A 20,067-nucleotide genomic window follows, 5' to 3' on the forward strand; every position below is an offset into this window, starting at 1 on the left:
TTAAATGAATGTGTTGTAACGTTATCTTGCAAATATGTATCACAGTTCGTAAGACGTTTGTTCAGTTATTACTATTTTTAATAAAAACTAAGTTTCCGATAGTTATAAAAAAATGGTGTATTTTTGTTAGCTTTTGGAATGTAAACCCCCTTTCTGTACTGGTTCTTAGTCTTGTACAACACGGTTTCACACTACACGAGATTTTATAGGAACCTAACTACAATGTTATATGAGGGTTACCTGTATTTCTACAAAACTTTATGTTCTGAGTTAAAGTAATGAAGATGAAAATGGATTTGCTTGCATGTAATTACTATAATAACAGTTAGAATACTATTCAATTAATAATATCACTTAATAACCACTTAATAATTTATATCACTTTACTCATGTGGTAACGTGAAAGTATTGTGTATGGTCTTAAATAAATGCTTGATTGTTTTCTAAATGATTGCCTCTCTGCTAATTCTCATCCACACAAGATAATACCAGAATTAGGAACAAGATACACATAAGATTATTGTGGCATTGAAGATGAAGCTACCACAGCATCGTGGAGTCTTCAATGAAAACAATACCAATCCAAACTGCAGTATTCAAGGGAAAGCTCCCCCCCCTGAACATTGGGGGTTCAGAGATTGTGTCCTATCAACTGCTAGATGCTCATTTAGGGGGCAACAGCAACCAATGGCAGTCCATGACCACGGAGCCTTGTAACACCTCAACTCTGTCACGCTAACATTGGTGTCGTAACATTAAAAGCTTCCTTTTTAAAAGGGAGCTAATAAAAACAACACATACCCCTTCCCCCTTAACACATTAAAGCCTACACTCATGTTATCGGCGCCTCCGTAGCCAGGTGGGAAGGAGCAGCAGTGCATAGCACACGCTTCTTGATTAGACCGGGGTTCGAGCCCGTCACCACCAAATACGGAAGATGCGGAAAGGTCAGGGAATGACCACCGCATATCCCGGAGCAATATGGCCTTAGTTGCTAATGCTCCTAAAAACCAAATAACAAATAACAACAACAAAACAAAATAATTCATGTTATCTCCGTTTTCTTTAAAATTCATTAAGTAGGCTATAAAATGGGGTTTTGTCAACGATATACAGAAATTTTGCTAGCAGGGAAAAGGAGATGATTATCCCTTTGTATAAGGCAATGATCAGGCCACCCCTTGAGTACTGAATACAGGTCTGGAGGCCTCATTTTAGGACGGATGTAGATTTGCTTGAGCATATACAGAGAAGTGCAACAAGATTAGTGAGGGGAATGATGGGATCCTCTTACCAAGAGAGGCTTAAGTTCTGCAAATGGCAGCGGCTGGAGACTAGGCACTGCGAGGTGATCTGATTGAGGTGTATAAGGCCTTGATTGGGTTGAGCACGCTGAATTCTGATGGGATTCTTCCACTTGTTCAGATTACAAATCTAAGGGGGCATAAATTCAAATCAAGGAAAGACAGATGTAGAATAGATGTGTGGAAATCTGCCTTTAGCCAGAAGGTGGTTAATTGCTGGAACAAACTTCCATCAGTCATTGTGAAAGTTGATAGCTTAAATAAATTCAAGGAGGAACTGGACAAACATTTGGAGGGAACGGTTGTGAAAAAGGGTTTTTTTTTTTTTTTTTTTTGGCTGATGCTACATAAGCTCATAATGCTTGCTTTCTTGCATCACAAATGCTTATTACTATTACTATATCTTAATTCAGAATTAGCATGTTTTTTGTTTTATTATTAGTCCATATTGTACAGTCTAATTATGCTATCGAGAATTCAGAGTAACTACACAATATGATCATGAGGTAAGAGTTGCAAAATTAAAATAAACTCCTTTCATTAGATATCATTTCCTTGTACATACAAGCAAATGATATCAAATGTAAATGTTCCATATGACATTGATGCACTATGCAGACTGCCACATGAAGATAGCTAATAACACATGCACCTAGCAGCTTTTTTTTCCCCGAAGGAAAAGTATATTAACAGATCTAAGGGATCCCCAAAGTTGTAAGCATTAGTAGTATTGACATTCAAAAATATTCTTAGCAGAGTGGGGGGGGGAGAATTGTCACCTTTCATTAATTAAATAGTCTATAATGTAATGTATATTGATAAGGTAAATGCAATTTGCCTAAAGATAAATGAGAATATCTAGCATTAAAGATAATTTTAATAATGTGCACCAGCAGCAGAAAATAATTAATATAATTTCCTTAATCTCAACAAATAACACCTACTATTCTCCACAGCAAAATATTTCACACAGACACAAATTTAGGTGTTTATTTGCACTTAATAGGCTATCATCCTTACCACTCCCCTTATCTACAAAACATTTATCATATATAATCAAATGCACAATGCAATTTTAGTGCTACTGATGCTACAAATGATTTAATTAATTTTTTTTATAAATTGAATTAGTTTATAATCTATCCCCACTAACAAAGCCATGTTAAACAGTAATGTCATTTCTAATATCACTGTTTTGGGCTATGATCCCTCATATCACGGCTCTACCTGTACATTCGAAAAAATGAGATATCACAAGAATTCCGTAAATGCAAAACATATGAACACCAGGGTATATTCACGTCGATATATTCAGTATTTAGTTGCAGAGTCATTTTTGTAAACGATGGGGCTTGTCAGAGACTAATTGCTGTAGACACCCAGTTTCTCTCCTCAGCTAGAGATGCTATAAAAGAGAATATCAGTGGAATGCTAATTACAAAGTAAATTTTTGTAAGCAACAGCACATTGCATCTTTCTTGACTAGGTTACACTTAGGATAGCAAAAACTGCTAAGGGTTACACCAGACAAAAATATACAAATATACATGAATCAACAAGTTGTTGATTTATGCAAGTACATTGTGCATTAGTAGAATGTAAAGGGAATGATATAACCTTTAATACTTTATGTCTTTAGTCTGTATACTCATAAAACATTAGTAAATAGAAAGTATTTACTAAGTAAAGTGTATTTATGATTTAAAAAAAAAAAAAAAAAAAAATACTGGAGGGGGGGGTAGGATGGTAAAATCTTTTCAGCTATAATGAGCTTTGCTTATAATGTGGGTATTAAAGTTCTTGCTTGACAGCCTTGTTATATCGAGGTTGCACTGTACTTGTCCAAAGACTGATAACATTAACGTATGGAATGTGGTCAAAATGTTCGGGGACTAAATATTTTAGAAATGATGAACTTTACCAGCAATTTGAATGAATATCCACTGAAGTAGTCTTCTTCACACTGTAAACACCAATTCCAATTTGCAGTGCTTCTGCAAATTGTGGAAGCGCTAACAGATTCTGAATCACATTCTGAATAATCTTAGTTGTTGCATATCTGTGACCTTAAATTCATGAATGGAAAGCACCTCTGTGCATATGGTGCTTTCATGAATTGGAAAGCACCAAATGCACAGAGGTATATATGATGCAAACACCAATTCCATGAAGAACACTTTTCCACAATGCCCTGCAAGTCAAAAAACACAACCTTCCCATTTGTTTGAGATTGTTTTGCATTTTTGGGCCTTGGAGAACACAGTTTCCCATTGAGAGGACCTCTGTTTCTGGGCCATAGTCAGAATTCATCAAGAGTAATTATGGAAGAAACAGTGACAGCAGCAGCACATCCTGTGAGATTTCCCCACTCTCTGTAATCATAATTGAAAGTGCAAGGCACAAAATATTTCAGATGTGAAAATGGGAAAAATGTGATGAGAAAAGATACTGGTTCAGCTGTAATGTCTCACATTCCCAAGTCTTGTATTAACATTGATGTATACCATAATATATACCAATTTCACTAAATTTGAAGATAATTAAGCATCAATCAGTCCTGAACACATCACAAACATGGCCAACTGAATCACTGTTCAAACTTTGTGAATCATTGAAAAAGTATTTAAATGATACATATCATATCCAAAAGCTGTTTGTAACATTTTGTGGTTTCTTTTACACCTTTCCCTAATTTGAAACAAAATTTGATGCAAATCCGCTGCTCAATAAACTCACTCATTTTAAAATGTGATGATTAAAATGAAACATAAAACACTTAATATTCAATATGCATTAGTTCAGACTAATTTCAGATAAACAGATGATTTTTGCGTTATTATGAATATGTTGCACCAAGTCATAACTTGCCACAATACAGAATCAGTTGCCAAACTTGTTGATCACACTTTTACATACCTCAAAATCTTTTTCACTTCATGGCATGCATTAATAGAAACTGTTTTAATCTATCTTTACCACTTCAAATTCATCAAATTTATTTGCTAGAAGTATAGTAAATAAATTTGATGAATTTGAAGTGTTGGTCAAGACATCAAAGGCGGATATTGTTGGGATATCGGAGACGTGGTGTCACACAGATATAAGGAATGTCGAACTGGAATTTGGGGAGTACAATGTGTACAGAAAGGATAGACAGGACAGAAAGGGAGGAGGTGTTATGCTGTTAATAAAGAAAAACAAAATCAAAAGAAGTGCATCCAGTTGATATAGATGAACAGTGCACTGTTGAGTCAGTTTGGTGTGACATAAGCACTGCGAAAGCAAAAATAAGAGTAGGAGTGTGTTATAGGCCTAATGACTTGAATGAGTACAATGAACAATTGTACAGAGAAATAGAGTGGGCTAGTAAATCAGAATGTCTTATAATGGGGGATTTTAACTTCCCAGATATTGACTGGAACTTGTGGGTTGGGCACTCACACACTAGTCAGACTTTTGTGGATTTATTGGATGATTGTTTTCTGCAGCAGCATGTTTGGTCTGGTTATCAGCAGTGATCATTCATGTATTAGGAATTTGCAGATAAAAGCACCACTAGGTGGCAGTGATCATGGTGTACTGACGTGGGATTTACTTAAAGATTTAATTACCATCAGGGGTAAAGGAAAGGGTTTTTGCTTCAGTAAAGGCGAGTACAGTGGTCTCCAACAGTTTTTAAATTCTGTACAGTGGGATCAACTGACGATGTTACCAACAGTAAATTCTAAGTGGGAAGCATTCAAGGAATTAATCATGGAAGCTACTAAAAGTTTCATACCTATTAAGAAATATTGTTCAAGGTTTAGGCCTAAATGGTTGTCAAATGAACTAATGAGACTCGTAACAGAGAAGAAAAATGCATGGGATGCATATAAATTATCAAGCGACTCAGAAGCCTATGGCAGATATAAGTTAATCTGTAATCAGGTCACAAAGGAGGTTCGGCAGGCGAAGGCAGATTACGAGAAATCCTTGACAAAAGATGCTAAGAAAAACAGCACTTGTTCCTTCCACTTGTTCAGATTACGAATCTAAGGGAGCATAAATTCAAATTAAGAAAGGACAAGTGCGGAAATTTGCCTTTAGCCAGCGGGTGGTTAATTGCTGGAACAAACTTCCATCTGTCGTTGTGGAAGTTGATAGGTTGAATAAATTTAAGGAGGAACTGGACAGGCATTTGGAGGGAATGGTGTGATTTTTTTTTTTTTTTTTTTTTGGCTGATGCTGCATAAGCTCATACATTTGCTTTCTTGCATCACATGCCACTACTACTACTGCTATTTACACTTCTTTCTAGACAGAAGTGTTCATCAAACATTCGTCAACTTTTAAGTAAGGCAAGAAATCCCATTTTCAGCATACAAATGAAACAGATGGCAAAGACAGACTGTTACTACAGAATCCTCAATCTCCTCTCTTAATACTCTTGCTATTCCAGTTCTTTTGGGCTATCGTGACAGAGGCATTATCAAGATTAAGTGGCAGACAATTTTCTAAAGTAATCTCACAGGCTTTAAGGTTGATCAGAGGAAGCTGCTCAATATTTTATGCTGTAGAGTCACCTTCCAGTTCTGGTAATGATGGCAAGTTACTTTCAATTTGACAATCTCTCTCTTGTTAAGAATGTTCACTACAAATGAATTACTTTGATCGCTGAATACAATTTGTTAGACTGAATACAAACATCCTATCTCCTCTTTTAATACAATACTCCAGTTTTCACATTTTTAGAGTTTATAACATGCAGACAATCTTGGGAATATATCATCTTGAAAACTACATCATACTGAAGGTCACTGTTGAATCAATTTAACTTTGCATCACACACACAAAAAAAAAAAAAAAAAAAAAAAGCCCAAGGCAAAAATATAGTTTATTTTTTCTATGTGTGTGAAAAGATAAACTATTAGGATAGTGAGTAGGAGAGTAAGTCATAAAACAGTCTCTGTTGTAAATCTGGAGAGTTGGCAGCTATGCAAGTATGAGTACCAGCAGAGGCAGACTTAACGGCGGGTGCACCGGGTGCGTGCCCTGAGCCCCGACTTCTGAAGGGCTCACGCAAAATCCCAACAAATTAGTTGAACATATTAGTTCAACTAATAGTTGAATTAATATGTTCAACTATTAGTTCAAAACTTTGTGATTATTATTATGCTATTATTAATTATATTATACATATATTATATTCAAATTTTATTGGAAATAAAACATTAATAGTATATAATATTTTTTATTTATTTTAAAAAATGGTTAACATGTATTTTTATTTTCCCTGTCTCTCTCTTTTTTTAAGGGGCCCAATATTTTCTTCTGAGCCCGGGGCCTCAACCGACCTTAATCCGCTCCTGAGTACAAGCTTGAAACTTTTCCATTCCTGAACTGACAGTGTTACAGGCCTTGGAGTTATCTTGTAGTCTAATGAGTCATTCTGTAAATATGTCTTCAACATTACTAACTCAGTATAAAGAATGACAGACTTTATTGCAAAACATGGATCAAATTCACATTGGGTGGGTAATCTAATCATCATTCATAATATGGATTCTATATTAGCTCTTGGAATTATTTTCCTAAACTGGCTGAAGATATGAAAAATCTCTCAAAGAATATTCATAAAATACTTAGGTTACAAGATCAAAAACCATGCCCATGCAGAAATATGTGGTCTTCAACAATGATGATCAAATAAAGTACATATACAATAAATTGTACTTTTCCCAAAGTGATTAAAAACAAGAATTTGACGAGTATTAGCATTAGCATTAGTTGAGGCATATGATGCAAGAAAGCAAGCTTATACAGCATCAGCCAAAAAAAAAAAAAAAAAAACCTTCTCATTTCGCCCATCCGGTCACTCCAAATGTTTGTCTAGTTCAGCCTTAAATTTTAAGCTATCAACTTCCACAACAAGAGATGGAAGTCAGTTCCAGCAATCAACTACCCACTGGCTAAAGGTAAACTTCCACACATCTATTCTACAACTGTCTTTACTCAATTTGAATCTATGCCCCCTCAGGTTCTTAGTCTGAGCAAGCGGAAGTATCTTGATACACCTTAGTCAGATCACCTCACAGGTGCCAAGTCTCCAGATGCTGCAATTTGGAGAACTTAAGCCTTTCTTCGTAAGTGCATCCCTTTGTTCCTCTCACCAATCTTGTTGCCCTTCTCTGTACTTATTCCAGCAACTCTATCCTGCCTAAAATGAGGCCTCCAGACCTGTACGCAATACTCAAGGTGTGGCCTGACCATTGCCTTATAAAAAGGGATAATCACCTCCTTGTCTCTGCTAGCAAAATTCCTATATATCATTGACAAAACTCCATGACCTGCTCTGGCAGCCAGTCTGCACTGCTCAGAGAACTTCGTATCTGACTGCACAATTACCCCCAGGTATTTTTCATTCTTCACCTCCCTGAGTGTAGTACCACACAGTTGGTATGTTTCTCTTGAGTTACTGCTACCCATATGCAGTACTTTGCATTTGTCAATGTTAAACTTCAGTTGCCATGTCTCAGCCCAACTGCCTAACTTTAGATCCTGTTGCAATAGCATACTATCTTTACTGTCATTAACAACCTTGCCGACCTTTGTATCATCTGCAAACTTGGACATTAAGCCTGATATACCTTCATCGATAAATACACAAAATAACAATGGGTCCAGCACCGAACCCTGGAGGCCTCCACTAATAACATTAGTCCACGTAGAGCAGTGTGCATCTATTACTACTTTCTGCAGTCTCCTACTCAACTGCTCTAACAATGCTGTTATTCTTTAATGTATTTCATTCTGGCACCCCTTTTCTCAGTTTTAGAATACATGTGCAAAAATTTGCCTTTAGCTAGCTGTTAATTGATTGCTGGAACAAACTTCCATCTGTTGTTGTGTATGTTGATAGCTTAAATAAATTCAAGGCAGAACTAGACAAACATTTGGAACAAATGGATCAGTGAAATGGGAAGGTTTTTTTTTTTGGCCGATGCTGTATAAGCTTGTTTTCTTGCTTCATATGCCTCTACTAATACTAATTAGTGACTATATTATCATAATTAGTTCTGTGGCTATCTGGAAGCAACACTGATCAGGTGCCATAATGATATCCATTAAAGAATAACAGCTTAGAGTTAAGAGCAGTACTCGTCAAATCCTTGTTTTTAAACGTCTAATTCACATGTCCTGAGAATCACTTTATGCACCTTGACTTCTTAAAAGATGACGCTTAGCTAAATGGCCTAAATTTGTTTATTATCATTGTTTTATAAATTATTTTTGTTTTGATTTATTTTATTTTTTTAATTTATTATTGTTTGCCTACTTCTAAATTGCTCAACTTTCCTGCATAAATAAATAATTAATAAATTTCTGTATATTCCTGAGATGGCCAAGTCCAGAGGAGTTTACATATTCATTGCAAGTGCATATACATAGAATCATTGTAATAGAGGTTTTATGGCTCCAAAGTTCATGATGGGCAGTGCAATTTTTGTGGCATACAAGCTCGAACCTGCAACCTCTTTACTTCTGGTTGCATGCTAGCCACAGCACCATGGTGAACTATTAAATTTTGTTCATCACTTGTGGTATATCACATTAACTGTGAAACCAAATTGCATGTATATCAATATGATCTACATGTTTAGAATAACCCATTGCTTAGGAAGATTTCTGTGATTTGGGATAGAAAATTCTCTCTCTCTCTCTCTCCTCTTTCCCCCCCCCCCACAGCTCTAGCGAGTTCTCTCAGTGCTTGTTTGCTATAGTGCCTTTGAGTACTTTAATACCCCTCCTCAGTTGAGCTCTGTTACCTCGAAATAGCACTATTCACTACAAAAGCCTTGGAAAAAGTAATCCATTGGAAGGTGTTTAGGTACCCATGAAACCCCAACGAAAAAATATTCAGCTTTAAAATTGACTGTAATTCACATTAATTACCTTAAAATGGGTATACCTAAGGGTATTTGTTAATTTAAATCAACTGTTAACTATAATTATTGAGAAAATGGCTGAACTGTACACCAAACTGGAAATGCTGAAAAGCATTTCCAATTTATGACAAGGAGAAAATTTTAAAGTTGTCTGTTAATTGCTTCCAAATTTATTTGTGTTCATCAGTAATTTACATCTCTGTGTTAATTTTCCCAGGCTTGTATTGCCCCAAATTTCCCGTGTCCACAACTGTAAAATATTATGGTCATTTAATGCTATAGAGGGAAAACATGTTGAAGTATCCATTGCACCACTTCTGGTGTATTACAAAAATATATGCTTTATATGAGGAGATATAAAAAAATATTTCCCCTGGCCATGTTCTATGTGCCCCAGGAGGTTGGAGTTTGAACATATATTACTCCTCTATGTAGTTACCACTCAAAGCAACACATTTCTTCCATATTTTGCAGCAGTTCCTTATGCCATTTTTATTAAAAGGTCTCAGTTTGTTTTTGAAACCATGGTTTCCATGCAAAATTGATTTCAGCTGTGTTGAAATCAATTAAAAGGAAGCAGTCAGAAGGCCAAATCAAGGGACTAAGGTGGATGTGGCAAGATATGGAATTCTTTCCTTCTGGCAAGATCTGTTGTTGAAACAGTGGTGTGGGCTGGTGCATTGTGTAAAGCAATTGCATGTCTTTGCTGAGTATTTCGTGTTTCTTTTCCTTAATTTTGTATGTAATTACTTCAGTAATTTGCTGTGGTATTGTGCACTGTGGTGTTACCCTTCTCCAAATATTCTATGAGAATAATGCCCATCTTATCCTAGAAAACTGACAGCAACACCTTCCCTGTAGATTGTTGCACTCTGGCCTTTTTGGGAGTTGGTAATGATGGATATTTCCATTATTTAATCTGTTTCGTTTCTCGGTCAAAGTGATTTACACATGATTCATCCATAGTCACCAATTGGGGAAAAAACAGGCCATGATTGCTGTCACACATGGCAATCAATTCAACAGTCTCAGCAATTATCTGTTTAATTGTTATTTGGCAGTTACGATACCGTTATTGTTTAATTGTTATTTGGCAGTTACAACACCGTTATTGTTTAATTGTTATTTGGCAGTTACAACACCGTTATTGTTTAATTGTTATCTGTTGGGTGAACACCCACTTCTTTCCTCATCCTGGCTGTACTTGAACTGTCTCCACCAAAGTTTTACAATGGTGGAGACAGTTCACATGATGGACAGATAACCTCCATACACCGTAGACATCTAGTCATCCTTGGCTGTTTGCCTTGCAAAAACAGGAATTTCATAATGGATCAATATTCAACTTTATCCATGGTGACACTTTTTCATATATTCAGCTCTGTAACAAAAGGAACATGAGTTAGAGCAATGAAATATATTACCAGATAAACAATGTCACATGATGGACAGTAGCAATACAGTCGATAAAACATAACATTCAGAGATTACATGGAAGAAAGTCAGGAGAAAAACTTTGATGTTCTCTCATAGCTGGGTTTATTTATTTATTTTTTGTTGATATCTTGGTTGATTTATTAAATGTTATCTGGTGGGTGGGTGGGATAAAGAGCTAGGGATAATATTAGCTTATTATCCCTAGGTCTTTTCCCTCTGACATAAAGATACAGGGAAAAGACCTATGGATAAGCTCGCCCAAATCCAGTCTATAAATGATTGGACTTGAGCAAGTGCCATATTTACACATTTAGTATAAATATGGCACTCGCTTAACGTTTATTATTATTATTATTATTTTTTTTTTTGCAATTTATCACAAGTTGTTTTTGTAAACAAGGTATATATGTATATAAGGCTCCATAATTTTAGGGTAAGCTTTCTTGCATTTTATTGAACATATACTGTACTTATGTTTTATCACATAATTTTGTATTTAAAGTTTATATTTAAAACTTTAAATGTTTCTGCTGCATTTAATATTGTTATATAGAGAAATGGTATCTTAAAATCAAGTGGAAACAGTAATTGTGCCAACCAGTTTAAATTATTTAAATAATATTCTATGGATAAATTTCTCCTGTTTAAAGTGAATTTACTTATTGCTCTGTTTTAATGGTCCCAATTAAGAGCACTAAGCAGGGGATGCCTATACATACATATATATCTCTGTATGTAGTTATATTATTCTGGTGACTGGTTATTAGGGTATCACCATTTACATAATAAATAAAAAATAAATAATTAATTTGTAAAGTACAAGAGGGTTATATATATATATATTTTTTTTTTTGATAAACATTATACTTACCAGTAACAGAGGTGACTATTAATAGAGAATAGATACTGGTTGATTATTTCAAATGGTGCCTTTTGAAGAACATAATCAATTCTCCTCCCACCATTCAACTGACCAATCTGAATGGACTCACCATTAGCTGATACTTAAAAAAAAAAAAAAAAAAAGATAACCATCTATAAAAAACGGATGCATTACCCATGCATAAGTAAACTCCTTCATCTATAAATATATTTTAAAATTAATACAGGTACACAAAAGTAAAAATTAAGCTACGCTTTTAATACTTTTAATCAAAAATATTTTAAGAATTTTAACCTCAAAATGTACCCTTTTGTTAACACTGATCATACCTGCACATTAAATTTTTTCCCCTGTTTTGTTAACCACCTCCATCACAACATGCTGCACTTCAGCAGACCAGAAACAATTAGCTGGGATAAATGCAGGTGAGCATGGAGGCAGCAGAAGCACAGATACTAATGTTTTGCAAGAGAGAAGTAATGCACTGGCTATTTATCACAATCCAGGTCCTCCTGGTCCTTTGGTTCCTAGAGCAGAGGATTTGTCTAAGTTTTGCCACAACAAGATTGGCTTGGGTGCTTTTGCTGGTATTTATCCACAAAAAAAAAAAAAAGACAAGTAATTTATTTAAAAAAATCATTTCTACCATCATATGATTATAAATTTGAAACTAAATGATAAGGCAGCCCTCTGTCTGATTTAAGTACAGTCGATTCCGGTTATTTGGGACATATCGGGACTAGTGCATTTTGGCCCGATTAAGCGGCTGCCCCAATTATCCGAAGTTTCACGTAAATAGTTAAAAATACAATTTACCCCCCCCCCTTTACAATTAGTTCACTGTACAATCAAATCACGTTATGACGAACTCACCACAGTAAAGTTCACTATACGATGTGCAGTAAGCGCCGGTCATTGTGATCACGTTTGTGAATTGAATTTTAATTCTATTAAACAGCGATTCTAATTAGCGAAAATAGGAGGAATATTATCCACAGGCTATAAAAGTAAAGATATATTAAGCACAAATTTACTCTCTATTACCTTACCAATTAAAAAATTAAACGATACGTGAAAATCGGAAGAATATACGTGATGATCGGAAGAATTAATACGTACTGTAATAATGTGTGCATACTAACTAAACTAGTTGACATTTCTGTTTACTGACATTTTTGGGTGGGGGTTAAAATTTAAAACAGTAAAAAGATAAGCAATCAATAACAAAGAACACGGCACACACAAATTGCAAGTAACACAACATGCGCCAGTGAGAACGGAGTCACAAATTACGAAGCTTTAAAAATAGGAATGAAGAGAAGATCTGAAAATTAATTTTTTTATATGATTGAAGATTTCATGGAAGTGTAAACACATTTTACCATAATAACCCACAGAATTCCAGCTGTCGGTATTACCGCAAATTCAATAAGATCGAGTTTACTGTCCGTTTATGATCCAATAAACAGGTGACTGCTAATTGTTTTTATTGTTTTATGGTTGTGACCTCCAGAAATCCGACCGAACTACGTGGTACGGTCGGAGACAATCGTAGGGTAATCTCCAGTGCTGAGGTCTCCTGCCCCGATTAAACGGCATTTTGTCCCAATTAAGCGAAGTAAAGTATGGCTATTTTCTCGATTGGTTTTTGTTTTTTAAGATTTGCCCCAAATAAACGGCTGTCCCGATTAACCGGTGGCCCAAATAACCGGAATCCACTGTATTATGAAAAAGCAATGTCAATTTTTTTTTTTTTTTTTTGGAAAATCCAAATATCACCAGCAGCTACTATTGGTCCAAACTATGAAAATTGATCTAGGATCTAGCTTAACACTACTTAGAGTTTTCTTTAAAATAATGTGAATGAATAATATTCTGTAAACAGATGTTGGGCTGCCACATAAATGGTGACCATTTAGTACTGCCACTGTTGTTATTATTGCACTTTTTTAAGAATATTTTTACTGGTAGATTCAATCTATTAACATAAGAAAATATGTAAACACAAAGATGAAAAAACAGAACCATAAAAATAAACATAAATGCCGGGAAAAGATTATTTATCACAAGCACAAATGTTCAGCACCCTTTCTGTCTGTCTGTCCAACTGTTATTGGCCAATAAAAAAAAAAATTCTTGTGATCCTCTACTCCTCTTAATTGCCAGATCTTATTCACTGCAACTTCTTGTTTTTATAGATGAAAGAAAGAAAGACTTAAGTTTTTGTTGAAGATTCAACAAACACTCAACAGTCAAAATTTTAAAACTTATACACTTGCTTCCACATTATTTATGCAGTTGCTTGCAAAGTTATGTAAATGGCTTATTGAGTCCCTGAAGTAGAAATTAATCCAAAGATTGAAATCTGCTTCCTACCAGGTAATAGGGCTTTTACAAGTTTGCCAGCAAACTTGGACAAAACCAGATGTTACTTGTTCAATTTTGTCTTGATAGATAATTTTGTCTTGATCCAGCTTTGGATACCCAAAGCTGGATCTAAAATGTTGAAAAAACTGCATTTTTATTTAGTATATGGGCTTGCAAAGTAGATTTAGGTGTTTAGGTCTTTTGTTTAATTTATGCTTTAGAAACTCAACAAATTATTTAAAAATGTATAAATAACATGCAGCTGAATGTATAACTTTTTAAAATTGAGTAGTAATGAACCCAGGTAATGCATTTACACAGTATATAAATGACAGTATTACAAGAATTGGATTTCTGACATACCTTCAAAGATGGCAGAATCACTGAACTTGGTGTACTAGTCTCAAGGGAAGTACTATGAAGGAGACTATGCTCAGAGCTTTTAGGTAGCACCACATATATTCTATTGCACTAAAGACTGAAATATTATACATCTGAAGAGTTAAGGATTACTTCTGAACTTCATAAATTCTGGCAACTACTTTACTTTAGCACTTCACTCATCAATGGACACTTCTAACAATGTAATTACAAGCCAGGACAAGTCCCTAACTGATAAAACGGATATGACTTTCTTTTTTTCTTGAAGTGTATTATTTAAATTCACTCCTTGGTTACCAACTGCCAAAAAATACATGATATTGTATTTCAAAGCAATGGGCTTTGAAAGAATTATTTAAGAATCACCACAGATTAAGATTTTTCTTAATGGAATTGTCAAGGCTTTGTCTAAAGAATAAAGAGCAGCAATTTTACATTAAATTTCATTGCAAATTAGGGAAAGTTCTAGAAACTCATGAAATGTTAAAAACAGCTTTTAGAGAAAATGTTATATGTTGTTTGAACGCTTTTCAGTGGTTTGGAAAGGTCAAAGAGAGCCCCTTAGTTCTTTGAAGATGATCCTTGCTCTGGTCATCTTTCAACTTGCAAAACCAACCATTCCATCACTCATGTTCATGGTCAGATCAGAAATGATCAACATTTAACTATCTGCAAAGTTGCTAGTGAAACTTGTATTTCTAATGGTGCGTCAATTAATTTTAACAGAAGATTTGGAAGTGATTCTTTTCAGCCAGGTTCTCGCATGTCAAGACATTCATCAACATGATGCTGCTTACCCACACTTTATTTCTTCCTTACTGGTGAACAATCATGGGTGTATGGATAGAACCTAAAGGCCCAATCCTCTAAAGAAAAAATTATCTTCTCCAAGACAAAAAAAAAAAAAAAAACCTAAGAAGATATTCTCAAACAAATGTGAAAATCATCATTATCACATTTTTTGACTAACAGGACACTGCTCATCATGAATTTGTCCCATCATTAAATGGTGAACCAAGAATACTAAAAAACAGTTGTTCTAATTGTGTAATACTATTCAAAGAAAATGATCAGAAAAATAAAATATGAAAAAGGAACTGGCACTTTCACCATGGCAATACTCCTGCGCATTCAGCATTTTCCATTCAAGAATTTCTTTCAAAGTGCATCAACTATGTGGTTCTCCCCATCTTTCACATGCACCAGATTTAATTATAACCCCCCTCACCACAAGCATAAGGCCTCCTTGAAAGATCAGTAAATTACAAATCGTAATGACTGAAGAAACTGTTCACAATGCGATACAGGAACTACTAATGAGTCCGAACGAAGCCTATAAAGAATGCTTCCATGAGTTGAAGCAGTATTGGAATCAGTATATATACTGTCAGTGAGAATACCTGGAATAGTATCCATATGAATAGCTAGGAAACTTCAATTCTCAAAAATCAGTTCAGTCCCTGAACATTTTGATCACTTATCTTCCTGTCCTCTTTCCTGCAATGATTCTAAAATTTCTGAAGTCTTTTTTTTTATATTAGCACTTTTCTCTGTGAAATCAAGTATGTCCACAAGAAGGCCATCTTTTATCTTAGATGGTAATTTATTAGTCTTTTTTATACAGCTATATTAAAAGATCGCAAAGACAGCCTATAGCAATGAACTCCCTTGTTTTACTTTTAATACTGATGCGTGCCATCCCTGCAGCTTATTATTATAGCAGCACTTTGAACACAGAATGCAGTACACTCCAGTATTCAAATTCTGAATGAATCAACTTATCCAGACATTCCCATTCAGTAAAATTACCTTCCAAAGCAGATATGGAAAGCAGCATTTTTATAGTTTTATTCACTTAATCGTTTGAGAATCTTGAGGAATGTCAGCAATGAACACTTTTTTTCAAAAAAAAGGGGTGAACAGAAAGTGGATATGGAATAGCCCAATGGATTAACAACTAATGAAATTGACTTCATCTTCACTAACAGAAGATATATTGTGAATGATGTTACCGTCCTGAACAAAGTAAATGTTGGAAGTGATCACAGAATGGTAAGATGCACATTTGATATAGATGTACAAAAAGAAAGGAAAAAAACTGACTTGAGTAAATAATAAGTTCTTTCAGATAACAAAAGAGGAGAAAAAGCAGTATGTACTGGAACTTAGAAACAAGTGTGAGCTTCTGCAGACCTTTCAGGTTTAGTTGGGTTTTTGTGTTTTATGGTGCATAAGTGGCTTAGGCTATAATGTGCCAAGTCCAGACTTTCAGGACCAAGATATCGATGAGGAATACAGCTCTCTGAAAGTGATAAAGCCCAAGAAACCTATAGGTAAAAAGAAATCCAAAGAAGAAAAAATGCAGACTACAAATGAAGAGTAAGTAAAACACTACAAGGACAAAATTGAGTATACTAGGTTATTTATGGAAAACAAAGGACATAAATCAGCAATCATGAGCAGTAATACGGAAAGACAAATGATACTGAAACTGAAGAATAGTGATGGTGTACTTATAAATAGCAGAGAAGGCATAGCTCAAATAGCAGAAGACTACTATAAAGTATTATATAAGGAGCAAGGGAATGATGCCAGCAGTGGGAAAGATGGATCACAAATTAGCAATACCTACAACATACAAGATATCCTTCCAGATGAGGCAGAACATGCATTGAAGAATATGAAGAATCAGAAAGCTCTGGGTAAAGATGAAGTTACTGCAGAGTTGTAAAAATTAGTAGGAAGAGACATGACACAGAAACTGGCAAGACTCTTTATAAAATACATTAGGAAAAGCATGATGCCTAAAGAGTGGAATAATGCAATCGTAATTTGGCTGAATAAGAAAGGAGATAAATTATAAATTGGAAATTGTTGTCCCACATCTACAAGTTGATCACAATGGCTATTACTAACTGATTAGAAAGAATACTTGATGAGAATAAACCAAAAGAGCAAGCTGGTTTTAGGACAGGATTCTCAACTATGGAACACCTTCACGTAATATTGTACCTATTGGAAAAAGCAACTGAATATGAAACGACATTATGCATTAGCAAAGGCACATGATGCAAGAAAGCAAGCTTATACATCATCAGCAAAAAAAAATCCAAATTTTTTTTTTTTGCTGATGATGTATAAACTCGCTCCAAATGTTTGTCAAGTTCTACCTTGAATCTATTTAAGCTATCAACTTCTACAATGACGGACGTTTGTTCCAGCAATCAACCATCCGCTGGCTAAAGGCAAACTTCTGCACATTTATCCTACAATTATCTTTCCTCAATTTGAATTTATACCCTCTCAGGTGATTATTCTGAGCAAGAGGAAGAATTCCACCAGGAATGAGCATGCTCAAACAATTCAAGGCTTTATACACCTTGATCAGATCACCTCGCAGGTGCCTAGTCTCCAGACACTGTAATTTGCAAAACTTAATTAAGCCTTTCTTCGTAAGAGGAACCCTTTGTTTCATTCACTAATCTTGTTGCCCTTCTCTGTACTCGTTCAAACAGCTCTACATCCTTCTTAAAATAAGGCCTCCACACCTGTATATGTACTCAAGGTGTGGCCTGACCATTGCCTTATATAAGGGGATAATCACCTCCTTATCCCTGCTAGAAAAATTCCTGTATATCATTAACAAGATGCCATGAGCTACTCTTGCAGACTGTCTGCACTGCTCAGAAAACTTCATATCTGCCTGCACACTTACCCCCAGGTCCTTTTTGTTCTCTGCCACTGTCAGTGTAGTACCACACAGTTGATACGTTACTCTGGGGTTACTGCTTCCCATATGTAGTAATTTACATTTGTCAATGTTAAACTTCATTTGCCACCTCTCAGCCCATCTGCTCAACCTTTCTAGATCCTGTTGCAGCAGCGTACTGTCATTAGTGTCATTAACAACCCTGCCAACCTTCGTATCGTCTACAAACTTCGACATTAAGCCTGATATACCATCATCAATGAATACAGAAAACAACAATGGACCCAACACTGAACCCTGGGGTATTCCACTAATAATATTAGTCCACAAAGAGCAGTGCCCATTGATTACCACGCTCTGTCTTCTCCCACTCAACCATCCCTTTATCCATAGCAGCAATTTGCCTCCAATGCCACACTGCTCCAATTTGTGCAGCAGTCTTCCATGTACAACGGTATCAAAGGCCTTTCTAAGATCGAGCTATAACTGAAGTCTTGTCTAGAACCAGTGCTTTAACAAGTACCTCCATTAATTTCCCTGGAACAGAAGTTAAACTAACAGGTCTGTAATTACCTGTACCTTTCATAATGCCTGGCATTATGAAAAGGCATTTGACTCCATACAGCATAAGGCAAAGGGATAATCACCTCCTTATCGCTGCTAGCAAAATTCCTGTATATCATTGCAAAATTCCTGTATATCATTGGCTCAAGGGGTAGAATTTTTTTCAGCCTGGACTGTACTTGTTAACAGGAGAGATTGTTTCTACAGGGATGGGATACACTTAAATAGAAAGAGTGCAAGAATATTTGCTGATGCTATCGAGGCAGTGTTAGGTGGGTCGGAAAACTGCTAGCTTGGGGGGAGACAAAGACGAATAGATTAACAGTAGCCACTGGCAGAGGTGAAAGAGATTCTTGCACTGCTTCTATTGGAATGAGCAGAAGCCTGAAAAACAAGATGCAGGATATTTCAGAGACTGCCGGGAGTCATTGCGGTACAAGTAAACACACGGGTTGTGTTAGGGTAGCTAAGAATAGAAATAGGTGCATGTATACTTGCGTGCACACCAATGCTAGGAGTTTAGTAAATAAATTTGATGAATTTGAGGTATTGCTCAAAACATCAAAGGCAGATATTGTTGGGATATCAGAGACGTGGTGTCACACAGATATAAGGAATGCAGAACTGGAATTTGGGGAGTACAACGTCTACAGAAAGGATAGACTGGATAGGAAGGGAGGAGGGGTTATGCTATTAGTTAAGAAATACATAAAATCCAAGGAAGCGAAGCCAGTGGACATCGCTGGACAGTGCAGTGTCGAGTCAGTTTGGTGTGACATAAGCATTGGGAGATCAAAATTGAGAGTAGGAGTGTGCTATAGGCCTAATGATTCTGATGAGTATAATAAGAAACTGTACAGGGAAATAGAGTGGGCCAGTAAATCAGAGAGTCTTATAATGGGAGATTTTAATTTCCCAGATATTGACTGGAATTTGGGGCCTGGTCACTCACACACTAGCAAGGCTTTTGTGGATTTATTGGATGATTGTTTGCTACATCAGCATGTTCGGGAGGCAACTAGAGGGAGGAATACTCTTGATTTGATTATCAGCAGTGATCCTTCATGCATTAGGAATCTGAAGATAAATGAACCACTAGGTGGCAGTGATCACAGTGTGCTGAAGTGGGATTTACTCAAAGAGGTAACTACCATTAGGGGTAAAGGGAAGGGTTATTGCTTTCGTAAAGGCGACTATGATGGATTGAGACAATATTTAAATTCTATACAGTGGGACCAACTGATGATGTTACCAACAGCAAATGCAAAATGGGAAGCATTCAAAGAACTTATCTTGGAAGCTACTAGGCTTTACATACCAACTAAGAAATATTGTTCAAGGTTTCGGCCTAAATGGATGTCAAATGAACTGATGAGCCATATGGCAGAGAAGAAACATGCATGGGATACATGCAAATTAACACATGACACAGAAGCCTATGATAGATACAAGTTGATCTGTAACCAAGTTACAAAGGAGGTTAGGCAGGCGAAGGCA

The 20,067-nt window shown here is 35.8% G+C and overlaps 1 protein-coding gene across 1 annotated transcript in view; it reads right to left on the reverse strand.

The window, feature by feature from the left end:
• PAPLA1 (Phosphatidic Acid Phospholipase A1) overlaps positions 1-20,067 on the reverse strand; it is a 334,165-nt gene that overhangs the window by 14,069 nt on the left and 300,029 nt on the right. The window contains exon 15 of the mRNA XM_090384561.1: positions 11,538-11,670. Within this exon, the coding sequence (XP_090240687.1) occupies positions 11,538-11,670 (133 nt within the window). The remainder of the gene's footprint in view (positions 1-11,537; positions 11,671-20,067) is intronic.

This window comes from Mastigoproctus giganteus, chromosome 11, assembly GCF_048544385.1.
Source record: "Mastigoproctus giganteus isolate SK-2022 chromosome 11, ASM4854438v1, whole genome shotgun sequence".
NCBI lineage: Eukaryota > Metazoa > Arthropoda > Arachnida > Uropygi > Thelyphonidae > Mastigoproctus > Mastigoproctus giganteus.